This window comes from Olea europaea, unplaced genomic scaffold (genome assembly GCF_002742605.1).
Source record: "Olea europaea var. sylvestris unplaced genomic scaffold, O_europaea_v1 scaffold2526, whole genome shotgun sequence".
Taxonomy (NCBI): Eukaryota; Viridiplantae; Streptophyta; class Magnoliopsida; order Lamiales; family Oleaceae; genus Olea; species Olea europaea.
Window position 1 is genome coordinate 62,020 of NW_019243517.1, and position 21,292 is coordinate 83,311.

Consider the following 21,292-nt stretch of genomic DNA (forward strand, 5'->3'; position numbering starts at 1 on the left):
GAGGCAATACCTCCAATGATGATATTGATGGTTCCAGCAGTGGGTTGACCATCCCTTTTTGCCTCAGGGACTTTTTCCCTGCCACGATCGTTCCTCGGCCGTTTGTCGTTACCGACGTAGGAACTCAAGAGTCCTCTTTTAATAAGGGCTTCAATCTCCCGTTGCAGGGCCTTACAGTTCTCCGTGGTATGCCCATGATCCCGATGGAAATCACAATACTTGTTCATGTCCCTGGATTCGGGTGGTGACCTCATTCTGAAAGGCCACTTCAATTCCTTCATATCCTTGATCTCCATCAATATATTGGTTTTTGACGTATTTAAACGTGTGAACGGCGTCGGGGGAACCTCCTGCCTCTATTTTTTCCGATGTTGTTCTTCACGGGGGTTCGGGTCATGCTGTCTCTTATGCTCGACCCTGTCATGGGATGTTCCAACCTTTTTCGGGTTCAGCGTTTCCTCCATATTTATGTACTTCTCAGCTCGGGTAAGAAGCTCGGTGACTGTCTTCGGCGGAGTTTTGGATAAGGACATCTTGAAAGCCTCGCACTTTATAGCATATGTGAGGGTAGAAACTGCTGCAGTTATGTGTAGGTCGGGAATCTGAAGTCTTTCCTTGTTGAACCTGGTCATGAAGTCACGTAGGGTCTCATTTTGCCCTTGTCTAAGTTGCATGAGGAAAGCTGCTGTCTTCCTGATGCGTTTGCTGCTTGCGAAGAAAGCGGAGAACTTGTCCGCCAAATCCGAGAATGAGGCTATGGAGTTGGACTCTAAGGTTGAGAACCAATCCCTAGCAGCATTCGTCCAAGTTTGCGGGAAGGCCTTGCACATCACCTGATCTGGTGCAACCTGTAGATTCATGAGGTCCGTGTATATGTTCAGATGATTGATTGGATCGGTGGTCCCATCATATTCTTTGATCCTAGGATACTTAAATCTGTCTGGTAAGGGGAATGTTAATATTTCGGAAGTAAATGGAGTGTTGGGACTGAATCTTGTCGTCCCTTTGTTGCCCTGAAGTAGGCCCGCCGTAATTCCTTCTTGAATAATCCTAGCGAGTTCCCCGGAATCCATGGTCACTGATCTCGAGGCCGAGGTCACATGTGGTTTACCCGAGGCCCCTGCTCCGCCATTGTCAGGGGCATGTGTTTGAGCTCGAGCTCGAGCATCAGCCATAAAACTCACCTGGGGTGCTGGTGTAGGTGACGGATGCGAATTTCTTTGACTTAGCAGCTGAGTCAGTGTGGCGACCTGTTGTCTGAGCTCTTCAAAGGCTCCAGCAGTGACGACTACCGGCTAGGGCTCTGGCACTTCTGATGATTCCTCTTGAGGAACGGGGATATCCTCAGGAGGGGGTTGGTTTGGAGCGGATGAGCTTGCTGGTGGAAGACCTGAACGTGTGTTCACCATGGCTTTTGGTAGCGTTTCCCACAGACGGCGCCAAATGATGCTACCAAAAATCGTACCTGCAGATTTCCCGAGCTTGATGACTGATAAGGAGCACGAACGTGATCTTCCGATACCTGAAACAAAGGCAACGAGGTGTGTTCTCGTCGCCCCTCCGATGCTTAAGTCGGAAAGGAGAAATATATGCGTGAGGCTATGTGCTGAAGAACAGTGAGAAAACGTACCTGAAAATTCGTCGAATCAGCTGAGTGCTGACTTCAAAATGAAGCGGCAGATTTATAACCCCCCAAAACTTCCACCGTCATTCTCACTTCCATCATATTGCGACCAAACATTAGAATGAAACCATAATTCTGGACTAGAAATTCAAACAGTTTTTGACCGAAAGGTGCAATTTTTGTTTTTCACAGAGGGAGTGTTGCAAAGGTAAAATGGGAGATGCTGTGGCGGTGCGGCTGACCCCGGAGGAAGAAAAGCAAACCATCAGGGAAATTACTACGGCTTCCGAAGCGCGTACCAAAGCCGGCGACACATTCTACCTGATCACGCTGAGGTATCATTTTTGCTCATCAATGGGATCTATTTAACTTTAGTTTCGATATTTCCGATGTTCTTTTTTGTGAATTGTTATTTTTTGGTAAATATGTTGGATTGTGTTAAAAAATTTAATCGGAGTTCGCTATGGATTAAAGAGGGTTAGGGTTTAAGTGGATCCCACTTCAATGTTAGTAGGAAAAGAAGTCAGTTGTTGATTCCATTGTATTTTTTCGTTTTAGGAGTGATGTACTTGCCTAAATCAGGGTGCCTTCTGAATTATTTCTCGACTGACCGACACATTGCAAGGGAGTGCTGTGTGTTTCATAGATAAAAAGTGGAAGTTTTTATTACTTCATCTGTATTGAAGATGATATACAAATGAATATAGGCAACCCCTATCTAAGAGTGACATCTGAAGCTATTGGATGAGATGATTAAGATGGTAAAAAAGGCAAAACACCTTGGTTCAAGCCTCACCGCCATGTATCATAAAACAATTTTGCACATGTTTGACATTTGTTCAGAAAATGAATCCTTGAAGGGGCGAGTTGAAGGCAACATCTTAATGAAAACACACGACCCCTCTCTAATAGATTTGAGCTTTTAGAATTAGATGATTTACCATTTGCAATTTTATCTTCGTTCTCCGTTCTTTTATGTGCAAGCTTATTTTTACCCTTATTTCATCCTTTATTTTATTTTAATTTTCCAAAATCTCGTTTCAAGTTCATCATGAGTCTTGGGTTTCATTATAAATTTATTATTGTTATTATTATTATTATTTTATGTTCAGTCAATGCTTCATTTTAACATAATGGCTCTTTGAGATCACCAATCTTTAAGTTTCGATTGCTGGTTTCAGTTTTTGACCTTTTTCTGATGGGCACGTGTATTTATATGTTAATTAGTATTTTTATATGTATATGGATGTGATAAACATATGTTTTCTATTTAGAGTGATGATCATCATTACAATTAATGCTCAATTAAGGGGAGAATGATAGCAAAGCTAATTCATTTGGGTATTTTTCAATGCCTTAAGAAGATTACCAAGATTGCATTTAATTAAGCATAAATTTGATAAGTTTATAGTCATTCCGCGTTTGGCGTACTCAATCCAAGTCTATTTCCTTGGGCCATGTGAGAATGAGGAGATATTCAACAGTATAGTATATCTCTTGATTTGAAATGGAAGCTGGTTTTAAAAGGGAATGTCGCGTGTTGGAAAAGTGCATCTCTTTCTTCCTTTTCCCCCTTCTCGTCCCAGTTATTTTTCCTCATAAAATCTGGAACAGAAACTTTTTGAGTCAAATTATATTTACAACAGTTTTTACTCTCTCTTCATAATATTACATTCTTAGTCATTTTAGTTTGACGAATTTTGTTAACCAGATAGAAAAACTACCAAAAAAAAAAAATATTAAAAATAAAAAATCAGCTGGATTCAATGTAGCTCATGTTTGGTTTGGATAAAAATCAGATTTTTTTTTTTTGGGATAAAAATTGATAAAATATATGGTTGAAAAGTTGATAAAAGTAGTGGGTCCGATGAAATGTGTTATTGAAAACGAGTTTAGTAAAAAAATGAATTTTAAAAAATGGAGGCCATATATGGGTTATAGTTCCCCAAAATTTAAGGCGTGTTTGGTTTGCGTTTCTGTTTTCTATTTTGAATTTTGAATTCATTTTCCCTTTTTTGCTTTCAGGGATTATTTTAAGGTTGCAAAAAAAGTGTTCGGTTTTTCATTCTAGGAAACTGTTCTCAAAACAAAAAATTAAAATATGCGGTTGGTTTAAAAACTTTAAAAATAGTTTTATGACATTTTGGAAGAGCTTGGGAAGAGAGAGAGAGAGGGAGAGGGGTATTTGTATTTGAGTAAGTTTTGTGTGATTTTATTAATTATTTTAATTTGGGAAAATTTTAAGCTCATATTCCTTATTTTGAGTTTTTTGAGTGTTTTCAATAAAAATACTTGAAAAGTCAAAAAGTCGTTTTGAGTTGTGTTATAATTTTTTTTTTTTTTTTTTCGAAAACACTCAAAACGTCAAAAAGTCATTTTGAGTTTGGTTTTAATTTTTTTTTTTTTTTTTCGAAAACACTCAAAACGTCAAAAAGTCATTTTGAGTTTTGTGTTATAAAATTTTCCTTCTTTTCAAAACCGCATTTTTGAAAATAACATACCAAACACGTTTTGAGTGTTTTTGAAAACTGAAAATTGCCTCAAAATGACAAACCAAACGCACTCTAATCTTCTTCTTCTTCTTCTTCTTCTTCTTCTTTTTTATTTTTTTTATTTTTATCTTTATTTTTTATTTATTATTATTATTATTATTATTTTACAGAAACTGTTTTCAACTTTAACTACATAGACAGTTTTCTACCTAAAAATTGAAAACGAGAAATAGCGTTTGGATTGGCCAAATGAAAATTGGTTTTTGAGAAAAAAATAACTAAGATTTTGAACTTCGTAAAATGCTTGGAAATTGTTGTTCTAATAAGATTGGTCAAGGTTGCATTGAAGTAATTATATATGGTAACAAGATTCTGTTCCATATAAAATATTTTTCAAGAAAACAAAATAATAAACATGTTTACATTTATGAAGAAACAACAGAAATTAATTAGCATAAACTGAAAAAATTAAAGCAAGAAAATTGAATCCTAGCACAACCCAAATTTGAATATGTTTTCCTCAATCACACGTTACCCAATCTTCATGTTTTTGAAGATTTATCAATCCTTTTATTTGTTCATTTTGGGTAAAAATATGTATAGAACCATTATTTTCTTTGAGACTTACTTATTAACGATGCTAACAGATGGTGGCAAGATTGGCTCAAATATGTAAATCAAAGCCGAACAAGTGTTATGAAAAATGGATCTATCTCTGAGCATCACAATTCTGGTTCAAGTGCAATGATGAGGCCTCCAAGCATTGAAAATTCAGATTTGATTTATGAAACAGCATCTGAGGATTCTGCTAAGGCTATTGAGCTTCAAGATGCCTTAGTTGAAGGCACAGATTATATATTGCTTCCTGAAGGAGTTTGGAATCAATTATATTCATGGTGAGTAGAAATGAAATTTTTGTGGACTGATGCCAGGGCATTCCTTTTTTGATTTAGTAACAGGTTTCGTGTCCATCTCCTCTAGTTTGCTAAATTAATTATATATAATGAATTATTTGACAAAAACTAATTTCATTAGTTTATAAAATGTTCACTTCCTCTAGCGGGTGTCATGTCTGATTTTTCTTCCTCAAGTTGTCTTCTTATGCAGTTCTAAAATAAAATGCATCCAAGTTTGGTACTGTCATATGAATTGTTGAAATTCTGCTTGATCAGGAAAGTTAAACAAGAGCTTGCTGCGTGACTGGGGCGGGGGGCGGGATAGGGGGGAATATTGCTAGACCATTCTCAGTTTTGACCCAAACCCAGCTTAACTGAAACTCACACGATCACACTACTCACTTGTGGAAAGATGGATAACCTATTCTGATCACTGATTAGAAAGGGAAGAACCTGAGAACAAGAATCATATGAAGAAGGCGTACTAGTTAAATCTTGTGGAGTCCAGGTATGGGTAGACATTGGAATTAACTCCATAAAAGCAAAAGGAAATCAATACACCCTTCAATCTTGGGAAGTGCATTTTCCTCATTTAAAGCTGTCATGTTATGTTTCTTCCAAACCACATACATTAAATAAAGAGGATCAATCCCCACGCACCTTTTTCCTTTCTCACTGAATTCCTCTGAAGCTAGGGACCCTTTTCCCACATTAAGCACCGAACTTTGAAGTATATAATCAGCAAACAGTTTTTATTCTCTGCAGCCTAGGGTTGGAAAGTGAGGCAAGCCCATCAGGCTTGGCTTGGCTTGGCTCGGTTCACCTATTTTCAGCATGAAGTTTTACTAATGGCTGTAACACCAGCATTATGTCCATTTGACCTTTAACAATGTTTAGAGCAAGACAGATACATGTCCATTAATGTTGTGCCGAAACTGAAGTAAAGCTGATGCAACAAGGAAACAATTAAAAGTCTATTCAAGGCGAAAGACTAATAATCAGTAGAATTCTAGTATATCTAAATTATAATAGTTTTATTTTGACAATGTTATCTTTTATTTTCAAGTTTCTTTAGATTAAAAGTTTATTTAATTTCAAAGTCCTTCTCTATATAAAGGGGCTTAGGGCAATGTTTAGAAACACTTGCATTATATGAATAAGATTATTTCTTTTACTCTCAATTCTTCCCTGTGATTCCCCTTTCTTCTTATTATTCTTTATCAATTTGTGTATTCCCGCATCAATTTGGTATCAGAGCAAGCTCGTTTCCTTTGGCCACAAAATCATCCACAATCCTTGACCTCGTTTCCATCTACCTTCATATACAGCCACCCTTCCACCGCCCATTAAACACCAATAACCACCATTACATACGGCAGCCCTTGAACAGCACAAAACGAAAGAGGAAGAGCATTTATCACAGCAGCAGTTTTAAGTTTTCCTTTTAGTTCTTTGTTCTTAGTTTCAAAAAAAAAAAAATCCAAAAAAAAAAAAGGAACTGTTCACCGGTCAATAGTAGTTGCATTAGATATTCTGAAAAAAAAAGAGTAGTACAATTTATTGTCGATTATTCCTCATATTGCTGCTTCATATGTCACAACTGTTGCTATTCAACCAAAGTCACCCTATATTACCTACCCATCGCTAATTTCCCCAAGCCCAAACCTTAATCTGTCATACCAACCCACTAACCCAATTTGTCAAAATCCAACAGCCCAATTAAACCCATATCTAAATTACCCTAGCCCAACCCATTAACCAATTATTATCTCCTTACTTCCCCGACAAATTGAATCCAAGACTCCAAGACAATCTCACCGTCAGCCGCTCACTTCGCCGCCTGCAAAGCTACAAGTTCCTGCAACTCTAACCCCGTTTCGGTCGCTGGCTAACACCATTGATGGTTTCTCCATTTTTCGCCGCTACCAAACCACTCCCCCAGTCTACCACTATCATCTATTTCCTAAACATCCATAACCACCACCACCTCGTCGCACAGGGAAGATTATCACACCACTAAAGTTATCGTTTTCCCCTCTCAAATCCATAAACTGCCTCCTGCCACTTTGTGCCAACCACTTCGGCTCCAGACACTCAAACCCGCCACTGCTCCACCAATCAAATTCGGAATCTCCGCCGCTCCTGTCACGGTCAAGTCCTCCATGCGTTCGGTCGCCATCATCACCACAAAGGTACAACAATTTCATTATATTTTCATCTTCGTCACTCCACTCCGCTCGAAGTCTTTCACAACTGTTACTGGCCCCAGTCTGGTCACTGCTCTTGCTATCACCATCTCCGTTCCACCACTGCTGCAGCGAGTCCTGCCATCTTGTGAAAAGCCTGTGGCCGGTTCTTCCCTTGTGTTTTGGTAAGGATTTCCTTCTGCTTTTATTGAAACTTTGCTATTATTCAAGTACTTTGCCTTTTACGTAGTGCTGCATTCGTTCCAAGTTAAAAAAAAAAATTTTTTTTTCTCAAATCAATACAAATGAATCTCAAAGATTTAAAACACTCACACGAAGTATTATCTCAGCAAGTTGCCAATCTTTCAACTGATTTAGCATCTATGAAGGCTGATTTTGCTGAACTTAAAGATTTTATCATTTACATCGAAATCCTGAAAAACGCCCCGCAGATAATTTTTCTGAATCCTCGACCATAGGTCAGAACATTCATAACACTGCTCAGCAGGCTCCTGTCATTCCACCGAGAGGGGAATCCCCTACGATATAGCATCCTATTCACAACGCACACTCCTGAATATCTGGAACCTGGTGTCCAATATAATACTCACCCTGAACCCCGCCCCCCACATTTTGATCGACATAGGGACCTTGCTGATGACATGTCTAGAAACATTAAAGTAGATGCTCCCGAATTTGATGGCCGTCTAGACCCCGAAGCCTTTTTAGATTAGCTGGACTCCATCGAAGAATACTTCGATTGGTATCACATGCCAGATTATCAGCGGCTTCGCTTCGCCAAAATGAAACTCACCAAATTTGCTAAACCCTATTGGCAAAACTTGACACGAAACCTCGAACATTTAGGACAATCTATCACCCTACGGGCGAAAATGAAAACAAAACTGAAAGAAAAGTATGTCCCACCATTCCATCGATCTCAGATTCTAGAGCGTTTGCTTAACCATAGACAAAACTCCTCGACCGTGTCTGACTATAGATCTCGTTTTGATGAGTTGCTCCATCGTTCCAGTCTTTATGAACCCGAGAATGTCACTGTTACTCGATTTCTTACTGGCCTAAGCCCCGACCTCAAACACCACGTCACCGTGCCCAGTCCCTTTTCCCTAGAGGACGCCTATCACAAAGCCCTCGAGTATGAGAGGTACTCTCGAGCACCATACACTCGAAGGGGCCTTTCGAACTTTGTGGACCCTCGCCAACCCCGTCCTAACCCATCCTCCACTCCTGGTAGTATTCCAGCATCAACCCAATCTTGCAAAGTTGTCGGGTCTTCGTCATCATCACCTTCACTTTCCCAGGATATCAATAAGAATCAACCTTCTTCTTTTGCTTCTTCCCGTATCGCTAACCCGTCAATCGTGTGTCATCATTGTCAGAATCGAGGTCATATAGCATCTCGATGCCCTCATCGTACCCTTACTGTTAATCAAGAACCACTACTTCCAACATCGGAAATCGATGAATGTTTTACAGTCGATCCTATTGACCATTCTGATGAGGACCTCAAACAACTTGAGTGTCACGTGGAGGATGAGGTTGTTGTCTCGATCATGAGATGCATCCTCTCCACCCCTGTTGACTCTGATTCTTGGAAAAGGACATCAATATTCCACACGTACATACTGTGTAACTCTCGTTCTTGCAAATTAGTAATTGACGGGGGTAGTACCATGAACGTCGTTTCCACCTCAGCGGTAACCAAATTCGGCTTCAAGCCCGAACCCCACCCTCGCCCTTTTAAGGTGGCATGGGTCGATAGGACTTCTTTGCCTGTCACTCATCGTTGTCTTGTATCCCTTACATTTGGCCCATACTCAGAAGACCTTTACTGTGACATTCTACCTATGGATGTTGCTCACGTCCTTTTGGGTCGCCTTTAGCTCTACGATCATGATGTTAAGCACTTCGGGCGTGATAACACTTATGAGTTTGTCCATAATGGCAAACCCATTCGGCTTCTTTCAGCCAAACCATTTGACCCCCCAAAGAGACCACCGCCTAAAACAACACCCACTTGTGCTACAAGTACAAAGAACCGAATTCAGGTCTTGTTCCATAAGGCCTTTGAGCTTGAGGTGCACGACACCGGGTTGATGTTTGCGTTAGTTACCAAAGCATGTTCCCAACCTACTACTGAAGCAAACTCTGATCGCCTCCTTGTTACCACTCCATTGTTAGAGGAGTTTAGCGATGTCATGCCAGATGACCTACCTGATGAACTCCCTCCCATTCGTGATATTCAACATGCACTCGACTTGGTCCCGAGATCACAATTACCAAATCGCCCTCACTATAAGATGAATCCTGCGGAATGGGTCGAGCTAAATAAACAGGTTGAGGCATTACTATCTAAAGGTTTTATTCGTCATAGCCTTAGTCCTTGTGTAGTCCCCGTCCTACTTACTCCCAAAAAAGACGGATCTTGGCGTATGTGTGTCGATAGTCATGCCATTAACAAAATTACTATAAAATATCGATTTCCCATACGATGACATGCTGGATGAGTTAGTGGGATCCTTATGGTTTTCTAAAATAGATCTACGAAGTGGATATCACCAAATTAGGATTAGACCAGGGGATGAATGGAAAACAGCCTTTAAGACGCAGGATGGTTTAAACGAGTGGCTAGTTATGCCTTTCGGGATGTCTAATGCGTCTAGCACTTTTATGAGGGTGATGACTCACGTCTTCCGACCTTTCATTGGAAAATTTCTCGTGGTCTATTTTGATGATATATTGATTTACAATAAGTCGCGAGAGGACCACTTAGATCACCTTAGACAAGTCTTTCTTACACTTCGTTCTAACAAACTGTATGCTAGCCTTAAGAAGTGTTCCTTTCTACAATCACAAGTCTTATTCTTAGGTTTCATTATCTCTGCCCAGGGAATTTCGGCTGATCCAGCTAAAATCTCTGTAATTCGTGATTGGCCAGAACCTACAACTTTGACTGAGGCCCGTAGCTTTCATGGATTAGCCTCGTTCTACAGACGATTCATTCAAGGTTTTAGTTCTATCACTGCCCCTATTACTGAATGTATGAAAAAAGGGGATTTCCATTGGACACCATCCGCAAAAAAAGCCTTCATCACAATTAAGCAAAAGTTGATTGAAGCTCCCGTTTTACGCCACCCTGATCCTTCTAAACTATTTGAAGTGGCATGTGATGCTTCTGGTATCGGTATAGGTGGTGTATTAAGTCAAGAGGGTTACCCTATTGCCTATTGTAGCGAGAAATTAAATCAGGCGCGGCAGAAGTATTCTACTTATGACAAAGAATTCTATGCTGTCGTCCAAACTCTTCGTCATTGGCGTTATTATTTATTGCCTCAGAGTTTATCCTTTACTTCGATCACCAAGCCCTCTGCTATCTCAATTCCCAACGTAATTTGAGTGATAGACACATTAAATGGGTAGAGTTTTTCCAAGAATATACATTTATTCTCCACCATCGAGCTGGGGTCGATAACAAAGTGGCGGATGCTCTTAGCCGTATTACTATTGTACTCCAAACTATGAGTACTACGATGGTCGGATTTGAACGTTTAAAAGATGAATATCCTAGTTGTCCCGACTTTGGTCTCATTTTTCAAGACCTAGTATCTAACTCCTCTCGTAATCATGTTGCTTTCTTGGTTAAAGAGTGTTATCTTTTTAAAGGTAACAAGTTGTGTATTCCTCACACCTCACTTCGTGAGTTCCTTATTTGGGAACTCCATACTGGAGGTCTCGCAGGTCACTTTGGTCGTGATAAAACTGTCTCCTTAGTTGAGGATAGATTTTATTGGCCTTCCCTTAAAAAGGATGTGGCTCGCACTGTGTCTCAGTATCGCACGTGTCAGTTGGGTAAGGCCCAACGTCAAAACACGGGGATGTATACTCCCCTACCTGTTCTTCATACTCCTTGGCGTGACCTTAGTATGGATTTTGTCCTAGGCTTGCCTAAAATTGCAAGAGGTCATGATTCCATTTTCGTTGTCGTGGATAGATTCTCCAAGATGGCCCATTTCATTCCATGTTCCAAGTCTACTGATGCATCATATATCGCTAAGTTATTCTTCAAAGAGGTTGTTCACCTACACGGACTGCCAATCACTATTGTTTCTGATAGAGATGTTAAATTTGTTAGTTACTTTTGGAAAACTCTATGGAAATTGTTTGGGACAACTCTTAAGTTCTCATCAGCATTCCACCCCCAAATAGATGGTCAAACAGAAATAGTAAATCGTAGTTTAGGTAATTTGCTTCGTTGTTTAGTTGGGGACAAACCGGGTAATTGGGATTTGGTATTGCCTACCGTTGAATTTGGATACAATAATTCTGTTAATAGGTCTACCGGTCATAGCCCATTTGAGATTGTTCGAGGTTTCTCCCCACGTCAAACACTGGACCTCGTTCCGTTACCTACTGATTCTCGTCCTGCTGCATCTGCGCAATCTTTTGCTGATCATATTCGCACCTTACATGAAGAGATTAAAACAAAAATTGTTTTAAGCAATGACCACTATAAACTAACAGCTGATGCACATCGTAGGCATAAAGAGTTTAAGATTGGCGATTTTGTTATGATAAGACTTGCACCTGAACGTTTTCCAAAACATGCTGCAAAAAAACTTTATGCTAGATCACTTGGCCCTTTCCCTGTTATTAAAAGGCTTGGAACTAATGCTTATCTAATTGATTTGCCAACGCACTTAAATATTAGTCCAGATTTCAATATAACAGATTTATATCTTTATCGAGGCACATTCGAGCCTCAGATTTTGTCTTCTAACATGTCTGCAGGACAAGTTTCTCAACCGCTCCCTTGAGCCCCCATTACCACATTTTCACATCAGGATATTGTTGATGAGGTGCTCGACGATGAGATCATTGCATCCCAAAATGGGGGTTTTCGTAGGTTTCTTGTGCGTTGGAAAGATCGTCCGCTTAGTGATGCTACGTGGATTAATGAAGAAGAATTTCGTTAATTGGATCCAAAGCTTTTGGATGCTTACTTGGACTATACCTCATCGGAGTCAAGTTCTTTTCAACCGGGGAGGAATGATGCAACAAGGAAACAATTAAAAGTCTATTAAAGGCGAGAGACTAATAATCAGTAGAATTCTAGTATATCTAAATTATAATAGTTTTATTTGACAATGTTATCTTTTATTTTCAAGTTTCTTTAGATAAGAAGTTTATTTAATTTCAAAGTCCTTTTCTATATAAAGGGGCTTAGGGCAATGTTTAGAAATACTTGTATTATATGAATAAGATTATTTCTTTTGCCCTCAATTCTTCCCTGTGATTCCCCTTTCTTCTTATTATTCTTTATCAATTTGTGTGTTCCTGCATCAAAAGCTGTTCCATTGTAGAACTGTAACAGAAGCTTTGAAACATTTAAAATTGAAGGATTGTTTTAATCGTTTAAAGCAACTTCCCAATGAAGTTGGATTCTAATTTGTTTAATCCAAGAGAAGAAACAATTACCTTTTCTTAGTTGCTGGGTTAATGAATTCAGATGTCCTAATAAGGCGTTAAAATCTGTGTTTGCTTGGTTTAGGTATGGAGGTGGCCCCGTATTGGCTCGAAAAGTAATTGACTCTGGTCTTTCTCAAACAGAATTGTCCATAGAAGTTTATCCATTACGGCTTCAATTGCATCTGATGCCTAAAGGTGATCGATCTACAATAAGAATTAGCAAAAAGGTTTGATCAATGTGTTCCCTTATTTTTCCTGGAAAATAACTATCGACATCTCCCATCTGTGGATAATTAAAAATATTAGAGGGATTGAATTTCTTTTGACAGGAAACCATCGGTGGACTTCACAGAAAAGCTTGTGAGATATTTGATCTTAAACCTAAGCAAGTAAAGAATTCCTCAATTTTGTTATTGTTACCTTTCCATTTTTTCTTTAAAAACATGAAGTTATTTTATAACTAAGCCTCCGTTTGGCAACCAAGTTATAAATGATTGATAAATTCAGTCAAAGTCAAATGTTAATTTCAACCACACGTTCATAACTATTACTCATTTATTATCTACTTACTTCATGGAACCCATTACTGTTCCCCTCTATAAACAGTTATAAAATTTGCCAAATGGAAGCTAAGTTTTTTCTCCTGCATAGGTATATTTTTGGGACTACTATGGTTGTCAGAAGTATTCTTTGATGAATGACATGGAAAAGACACTTGATGGCGCAAATATACAAATGGATCAGGATGTGAGTGTTTCTTTTTTTTCTGTTTTTTGGTACTACCATTTTGGTCTCATTGAGTGCCATTTCTGCTACAGAGACGGTATCACATCTTGTAGTTAAGCCCTTGTTTGAGCCCCATTTTGGGAGAAAAATGAATTTTGGAATAGTGTATTGATGGAAAATAAATAGTTTAAAAATAAGTAAAAGTTTTGAATTTGCGTGTAATATTATTTTATTGAAAAATGTGGTTGAAATGATGTCAAAACACTGTTTAAAAATGTATTTTTGTGGAAAGAATGGGGCTTAAACAGGGTTAAGTTAACATTTGGTGCAAATATGTTATATGGTATCTGTGTTTGAACCAACTCACATTGTTGGCTCATTTTCATTAGCCATTCTCGCTTGTTGATGTTCTAAGCCCTTGTTTGAGATCCATACTTTAAAACTCATTTTTTTTTCTAAAATCATTTTTAACCCTACATTCTTCCGATAAAATAATTTTACACATAATTCCAAAACTTTTCCATGCTTTTTATTCATGCATTCTACAAAAAAATCACTATTATAAAATCTATCTTCCAAACAATGGGGCTCAAACAAATCCTAAATTATGTGTAATCTTATTCTTGTAAAATAGAAAAGTAATTGGTTGTAGAAGGAATTGATTTCAATAATTATTATGAATAGGACTTCATTCAGCCTGAAATAAATATACATTTGATCTATAATTCTGAAAGTTTGTTACGATTAGTTTTTAGAATATAGAAACCTAACCTGCTTTTGTATCAACTGAATCAGTTATATGCCATTTTAGCAGTCCCACTAATGTATCAGTTTCATCATGCTTATGTCACATTATTTAGTGTAATACTTGATGACTTGGTTTACTTGTTCTTGAACTCTATTCCTTACCTTCCTTAATTTGATTTTGAGTCAGAGGTAATTATAGCCACTTAATGGTAACTGCATTTCTTTGTTTGCCTGAATACTTTTTGCTAGGTTTTCTTGATTCAGAGATATTCATGTTTAGTCACTTGTTTTTCACTTATTCTTTCAATTGACAATTTTGCGTGGTCTGTAGCATATACACATGCATATGTGTGTGTGTGTGATGCTGTAGATTGTTCTGACATTCCACGTTTCCTTTGCTGTGCAATGACCCAAAGCAGATTTTAGTGGAGGTTATCAATGGTAACTCTGGTCATTGCGTGGGTTCTGTCCAGGAGAATGGATCTGCAGACAATGGGATCTTAGTTGTTGCTGCTTCACAGTCTAGTTCGTTAACTGCAGGCGGTCTTTATGCGAACAGATATTTATCACGAAATGGTAACTTAGAGTCGTTGCAGAATACAAATGTTGAGAAGGCATACGGATCAAGTAGTGTTATTACAAGAGGGTCTTCTTGTGGTCTTACTGGACTGTTGAATCTGGGAAATACTTGCTTTATGAATTGTGCAATACAATGTCTCGTTCATACCCCTGAATTTGCACGTTATTTTCGAGACAATTACCATCAAGAAATAAACCGTCAGAATCCGTTGGGCATGGTTGTAAGTTTCACTCACGATAATGACATGATTATTACATTCGTTTAGATGGGTAAACAGTGTCATATCAGACAAATCCATGCAAAAAGTTGCGAACTGTTTTGTTAGACAAGAATTATTAAATAATTTTGGAAGAAACGTGTTTTCTTTGCTCCCTCCATGGTTATTTATCATTCCATGCCATGCGGCATGTCATTTTGCTCTTGCAAAACAACCGCCGAGGCTTGTAGAATTCCCTTTTACTTGTGTTCTGTTTGATGGGTTGATCTCAAATGATGATTTGTCTAAGTTATATGCGATAACTAGGTTGTTTGAATACCTATAAGTTATGTTTGTACTTTTTAGCTATACCAAGATAGAGGTATGCACCGGCATCTGGTGCCTTTCCCCTTTCTATTTTATCAATAGGGGGCTTGAGGGACTCAGAAAATAAAGTCAGGCAATCGCTTATCTTGTGTTGGCTTCAATCCAATAAGAAAGGCCTCGCTATGAGAGCTGGCAAGTATTTAGCCTTATTCAACAAATATTTGTTTTAGCCTTGCCTGCTCGATAACACATCTTAGCTTGACGTTATGAAAATAAATGGTATGAAGAAAAGAATAATGAGTCTCGTCTTTTGCGTTAATAAGAAAAGTTGTCTTATTTTATCCTTTTTGCCTTGACCCACTCATGTGTGACTTGAGATTGTTGCTCTAACAGAGAAGTAATTGACGGTCTCATATACAAATCATGCAATAAGCTATAAGAACTTTTCTGACCTGCCATTATTGGCTTTGTTTGTGTGAGAAGTTGTGCAATTAAAGCTTCCTTTATTCCAGCATAATATTTTAGTCGACACATCTACTGTTTGTCCATTAAATATAGGCAGATCATAGAGTTTTAAATTTGGGTTTTGGTCAGAGGTTGAAACGGCAAATTTTAATCTACTGTATACTAGTCCTGGACTGGTCATTTAACTATCTGCAGCATGTTTGAGGCACATGCCTGGCATTTTGAATTAAACTTGTTTTTCTTATTACTGATGTATATGAAATGCCTGGAAAGTCACCTGCTAGAGTGTTTTGAGCTGTAAACATGATTAATTTTTGAATATGCTTTCATTTTTCTGATTTTTATTTTAATATGCAGGGTGAGCTTGCTTTAGCATTTGGTGAGTTGCTTAGAAAATTGTGGGCACCAGGGCGAACTCCAGTTGTCCCTAGATCATTTAAAGCAAAGCTTGCTCGCTTTGCACCGCAATTTAGTGGATGTAGTCAACATGATTCTCAGGTTTAGTTCTTCACATGAAGTTTCATGACTTAAAGCTGTGTTAATTGGTAAAGATAAGAATTATTAATCTCTTCTGTGCAGGAGCTCCTTGCATTTTTGTTAGATGGACTACATGAAGATTTAAATCGTGTTAAACACAAACCATATATTAAATCTAGAGATGCAGATGGTCGACCTGATGAAGAAGTTGCTGATGAGTATTGGGCAAATCACATTGCTCGTAATGATTCCATAATTGTGGATGTGTGTCAAGTAAGTATCACATTGATGATTGTATGGAACTAAGATAGTGGAATAATCCTACATATTTTTTAGTTAGTCATGCTATTGAAAGAAGTCATAGCTATTTGATGCTCTATTAACACAGTTTTGTTGTTAATTGGGTTCATTTAACCCACTGGATTAGAAAAATATATCTAAGGAATGACGTCATTCGTAGAAAAAATCAATTCATGAAAATTTTGTGATATCTAGAAATACATAATATAGTAATCAAGGGACTTCTAAAATATAAACCAGCAGTTCCATGCTGGAGGTCCCTTTCATTCACAAACTATTTGTTGCTCGATACCCATTTGAAATGTTGGTTTCCTTAGCAGTTAAACTTCATTTATAGGGGGAGCTAAAGTATTGTTCAATGATATCTCTTATTTATGCAGTAACTTTTATCGGTTTTATGTTGTTTTCTATTACATGGTGAGAGATTGTTGGATGCCTTTGGACTGCATAGCTGTATGATAATCTGCCAATGTCTAGTACATGCATATAATGCTGCTGTATTGCAACGAATAAGATAAATATACAATTGTATTGCTCAGTCGGAAAGCCAGTGGCACTTAGACGTAGGGTTTGTTCGGTAGTATTATGAGAATTGATTTTTTTACTATTAGAAAGAAAAATGGGTTCTACTTATGAGTGAAGAAGTCAAAAATGGTTACTGGAATAGTGAAATAACGGCACAAAAATTGATTTTTTGGGGTGAAAAATTGCTACCAAACATGCACATACACTTTAATGTATTATTTTAATTCAATTTGAATTATCTTTTTGTTTAAAAAAGCTGGGGAAAGAGGATGAAACTATAATTTTCCTTCACAATGTTTGAAGCATGGCCTCTGGAAATGACTTGTTTCATTTTTACACTCTGTTGGTACTTCATCTTACTGCGTAGTTTGTTCATTAGTCAAATGTTAGAGAAGACCACATTTGACTTGTTTATAAAAGACTAGGAAGAGCAGTGATTTTGCTGGACCTGGAAAACAAAAATCTGACAATTACACTTGGCAGAATTTTCCGTAAAACACTTGGTAAAATCAACCGTACATTATAGTCAAGGAAAATCAGATCCCTTGAAACATGTCATCGCAGGCATTTGAACAAGAGAACCCGTAATGAGACTAGAGCAAGTCTCTGTCCACTCAAGGAAACCAAATTTTTACCTTCTTGGTGTTTTGGAATTCACGTGCAAATCACATTTTTGCAGGGGCAATACAAGTCAACTCTGGTTTGTCCTGTATGTAATAAAGTCTCAGTTACATTTGATCCATTCATGTATCTTTCCTTGCCACTTCAATCCACCATCACTCGTAGCATGACAGCAACTGTTTTCACTTGTGATGGAAGTGCCCTCCCGGCTGCTTGTACTGTATCTGTCCCAAAGCAGGGTCGTTGCAGGGATTTGATCCAAGCACTGAGCAATGCTTGTTCCTTGCAACTCAATGAGAAGCTTCTGCTTGCTGAGGTCTGCAGAGTAAATCGAATAATTCTTGGAAAACTCGTGCTCAATACTTCTAACTAATTATTACTTTGTGTTGCTCGTAGATAAGAGGCCACTTGATTTACCGGTTTTTGGAGGATCCATTGATATTGCTGTCATCCATAAAAGATGATGATCACCTTGCTGCCTACAAGATACCAAAAGACCTGAGGAAAACAAAGTTTCTTCAATTGATACACCGCCGTGGAGAGCAGTAAGCAGAATTACTCCTTGCATGTAATCCTAAGTGCTTCACTGGCTATTTTAGGATAATCCGTTTTCTCCATCTTATGTTTTTTAGGGGCGCTGGTAATTCTCAAAGCAATATGGGGTGGACGCCTTATGGAACTCCTCTGGTTTCTCCCATCTCATGTGATGATACCATAACTAGAGGTGATATCCAGCTGATGGTTAACAAAATGCTCTCGCCCATGTTAAGAAAAAATAACGCAGAATATCCAGGTATAAATTGTTCTTATGCACCAGTGGCAACCTCAAATCAATCTCATGTCGCTAGATCTACTGAATTTTGTGCCAATTCAGATGGTGCTGATGCAAGACAATCCTACGGTGGCAGTTTAAAACCAGTAACCTTCCAGAGACTTCCATTGCAGTTGGTCGATGAAAATAATGCTTGCGTAGATTTAACTGTGGGTGAAGATATGGTGGTTAAGTTATCATCATCATCTATGTCAATCCTTATATTTGCTGATTGGTCGCAAAAGCTTTTGGGAACTTACGATACCAGCCACTTAGAAACCTTGCCAGAAGTTTGTAAATATGGGCATGTAAGCAAGAAAGCTCGAACTGAACCTCTCTCACTGTACACTTGTTTGGAAGCTTTTCTACGGGAAGAGCCATTGGTCCCTGAAGACATGTGGTAAGATTTTTCTTTACTATTTTGACACGATTCCCTATACTTTACATGTATCTTGTCTTTAACTCTAAGTTGCCCATCTTTGCGAGAAGGTATTGTCCCGAGTGCAAGGAGAGGCGCCAAGCAAGCAAGAAGCTGGATCTTTGGAGGCTTCCTGAAGTGCTGGTTATACATCTAAAAAGGTTCTATTACAGCAGATCGATAAAGCATAAGCTAGACACATTTGTAAATTTTCCTATTCACGACTTCGATTTGACAAATTACATAGCCAACAAGAACTCCCCCTGTCAGATCTATGAACTCTACGCCTTGACAAATCATTACGGTAGCATGGGAAGTGGGCACTATACAGCACATATTAAGGTATGCCATATTCTTTCCATAACGCTTCAACAGTTGTGCTACATGTTGTATCAGAATTTCTTCAATAAAATAATAATAGTAGAAAAACTTCACCATGCTCTTTGTGACAAATCATTTGTAAGTAAACCATTATGTAACTCAATGTGTACAGGTAGCATTATTTACGTTTTAATATTTCTGATATCTCTCCGAATATAGATTCCTAATATTTTACATTCAATCTATCCAGCGCAGCTTCTTGACGAAAATAGGTGGTATAACTTTGACGACAATCACATATCAGTAATCAACGAAGAAGACGTAAAATCAGCCGCTGCGTATGTGCTATTCTACAGAAGGGTATATTTAGATAAATCTTCTGTAAGTAATGGTGCATACTACACCGTTGAATGCCAGAACTCCCATAACTGATAAATCGAGGTGGACATCATCTGTTTATAGTGAAAGTGTTATATTTCTATTACAAAATATTTAGACCTTTATAATCCATAGAAATTCTGAGGTTACATAGATGTATCATAGGATAGAACAGTTATCTCGGATAAGATTTTGCATTTGGTGACTCGGTATGAATATAAGAATTTGATGAATTATCGTACTTCAACTAGTTTGGTTTTAGCTTTTTGTTTTTATATGTGAGATATAATTATTAGACGTGATTAGATAGAATAATAGATTATCTTTCAACTTCATCCTCTTTAATTTTTCATTCTGCAGTCTAATTTACCATGGTAAAATCAGGAGTTTATGGGTCCGTGTGATGGAGTTTCTACTATTTGTGAAAGTGCATTTTAAGAAAATTATTTTATGTCGATTTTTTTTTTTTAAATAAATAGAGTACTTTCAAAAAATTATTCGAACATGTTGAAAAACGGCTTGAAAGTTTCTGATTTTTCAAATGCCATGTTGAACGGGGCTTATGTACCAAGCAAATTGAAGATAAAAAGACAACATACAACTATAAAATTGGAAGATGATTGTCTAAATGTCAAACTCGTAAGACTGCGTCTTGTCTGGCAATTATTTTATAAATTTGCACATTTGATATCATATTTCACTTTAGGATTAAATTATTAGCAATTTAGTATGAAAGTACAATGATGTTTCCTTGAGCATATTTGGTTGTAAAATAAATGTATGTGTTACGATCCGATCTGATACGTCATTCACCACCATATATTCCGACCTGATAAAGACTCGTTCGAAGTATTTTAGAAGTGATATCAGCAATTTCTGCAACCTAGTAGCGTTGCGAAGTACAAGTGATCCTTACTATTGACCCGATCGAAGTACCTCGCCCCCGAAGTCGAGGCCAAGTGGACCCTGGTTAGAAGATCAGTCGCCAATTTCAGAAAAAGATTTGTGCCAAGATCCTTCCTGCACCTAAGATTTAAATTGATTTGACGTTTTCATGAGACTAGTTGATGTGACTTATCAACTTTGTATCAATTCAACTCAGAAGAAACAAGCTGTCCGTCCACTCTACAGATGCGGCTAATTGACGCCTATGAGCGGATGGTTCATATCGTCAGATGCATACACGCGTCCCACATCCAACGGCTCATACCACCTATAAATACCTAAAGTTTGGCAAGAGGTAAATGTAATGAAACTCTTACTACATAGCACTCCATAGCAAGCTTATATATTTTCTCCTCCCCCTTATCATTGATTTGCACAATCCCTGGGTACTGTTCCGGCCACTTAAACCTGACTTGACTGTCGGAGTGTATACGGTCGCCACCACCCTCGCTAGTCCCGACCGTGTGCGTCTGACCATTCGCTGATTGTGCGCAGGGAGGAATACGTGGAATAGCTCTCGGTTGGCCACGTGAAAGGACCAATTTTCGAGGTCAACAGTATGCTTGACCCAATTAAGCATCCGAAGCGTAATATTTCTAATCGAAGTAGATCATAATAAATGGTCGATGCTTAGATTACAAATACTAATTAGTCACACTTACACATAATTCTTTATGTACGTATGATCAATATTTTTCTATATATAGAGAAGAAAACATCGGAGAGGGACATATTCCGTGAGGAAAAAATATGACAATAAATGAGAAATT

At 38.1% G+C, this 21,292-nt stretch overlaps 1 protein-coding gene across 4 annotated transcripts; it reads left to right on the forward strand.

The window, feature by feature from the left end:
- The first annotated feature begins 1,629 nt into the window (after positions 1-1,629).
- On the forward strand, positions 1,630-19,874 carry LOC111382585 (ubiquitin carboxyl-terminal hydrolase 5-like). Of its 4 annotated transcripts, XM_023006604.1 has the most exons (14): positions 1,632-1,959; positions 4,764-5,012; positions 12,768-12,912; positions 13,015-13,074; positions 13,337-13,432; positions 14,575-14,958; positions 16,084-16,224; positions 16,306-16,476; positions 17,708-17,965; positions 18,046-18,194; positions 18,282-18,442; positions 18,524-18,860; positions 18,950-19,220; positions 19,455-19,850. In XM_023006604.1, the coding sequence occupies exons 1-14, from the start codon at positions 1,838-1,840 to the stop codon at positions 19,629-19,631; spliced, it is 2,721 nt and encodes a 906-aa protein (XP_022862372.1). In that variant the 5' UTR covers positions 1,632-1,837; the 3' UTR covers positions 19,632-19,850. The 4 variants fall into 4 exon arrangements, with proteins under 4 accessions (XP_022862374.1, XP_022862372.1, XP_022862370.1 ...); XM_023006606.1 differs by having other exon boundaries at positions 1,630-1,959; positions 18,282-18,860; positions 19,450-19,874; XM_023006602.1 differs by having other exon boundaries at positions 18,282-18,860.
- Positions 19,875-21,292: the final 1,418 nt, after the last annotated feature.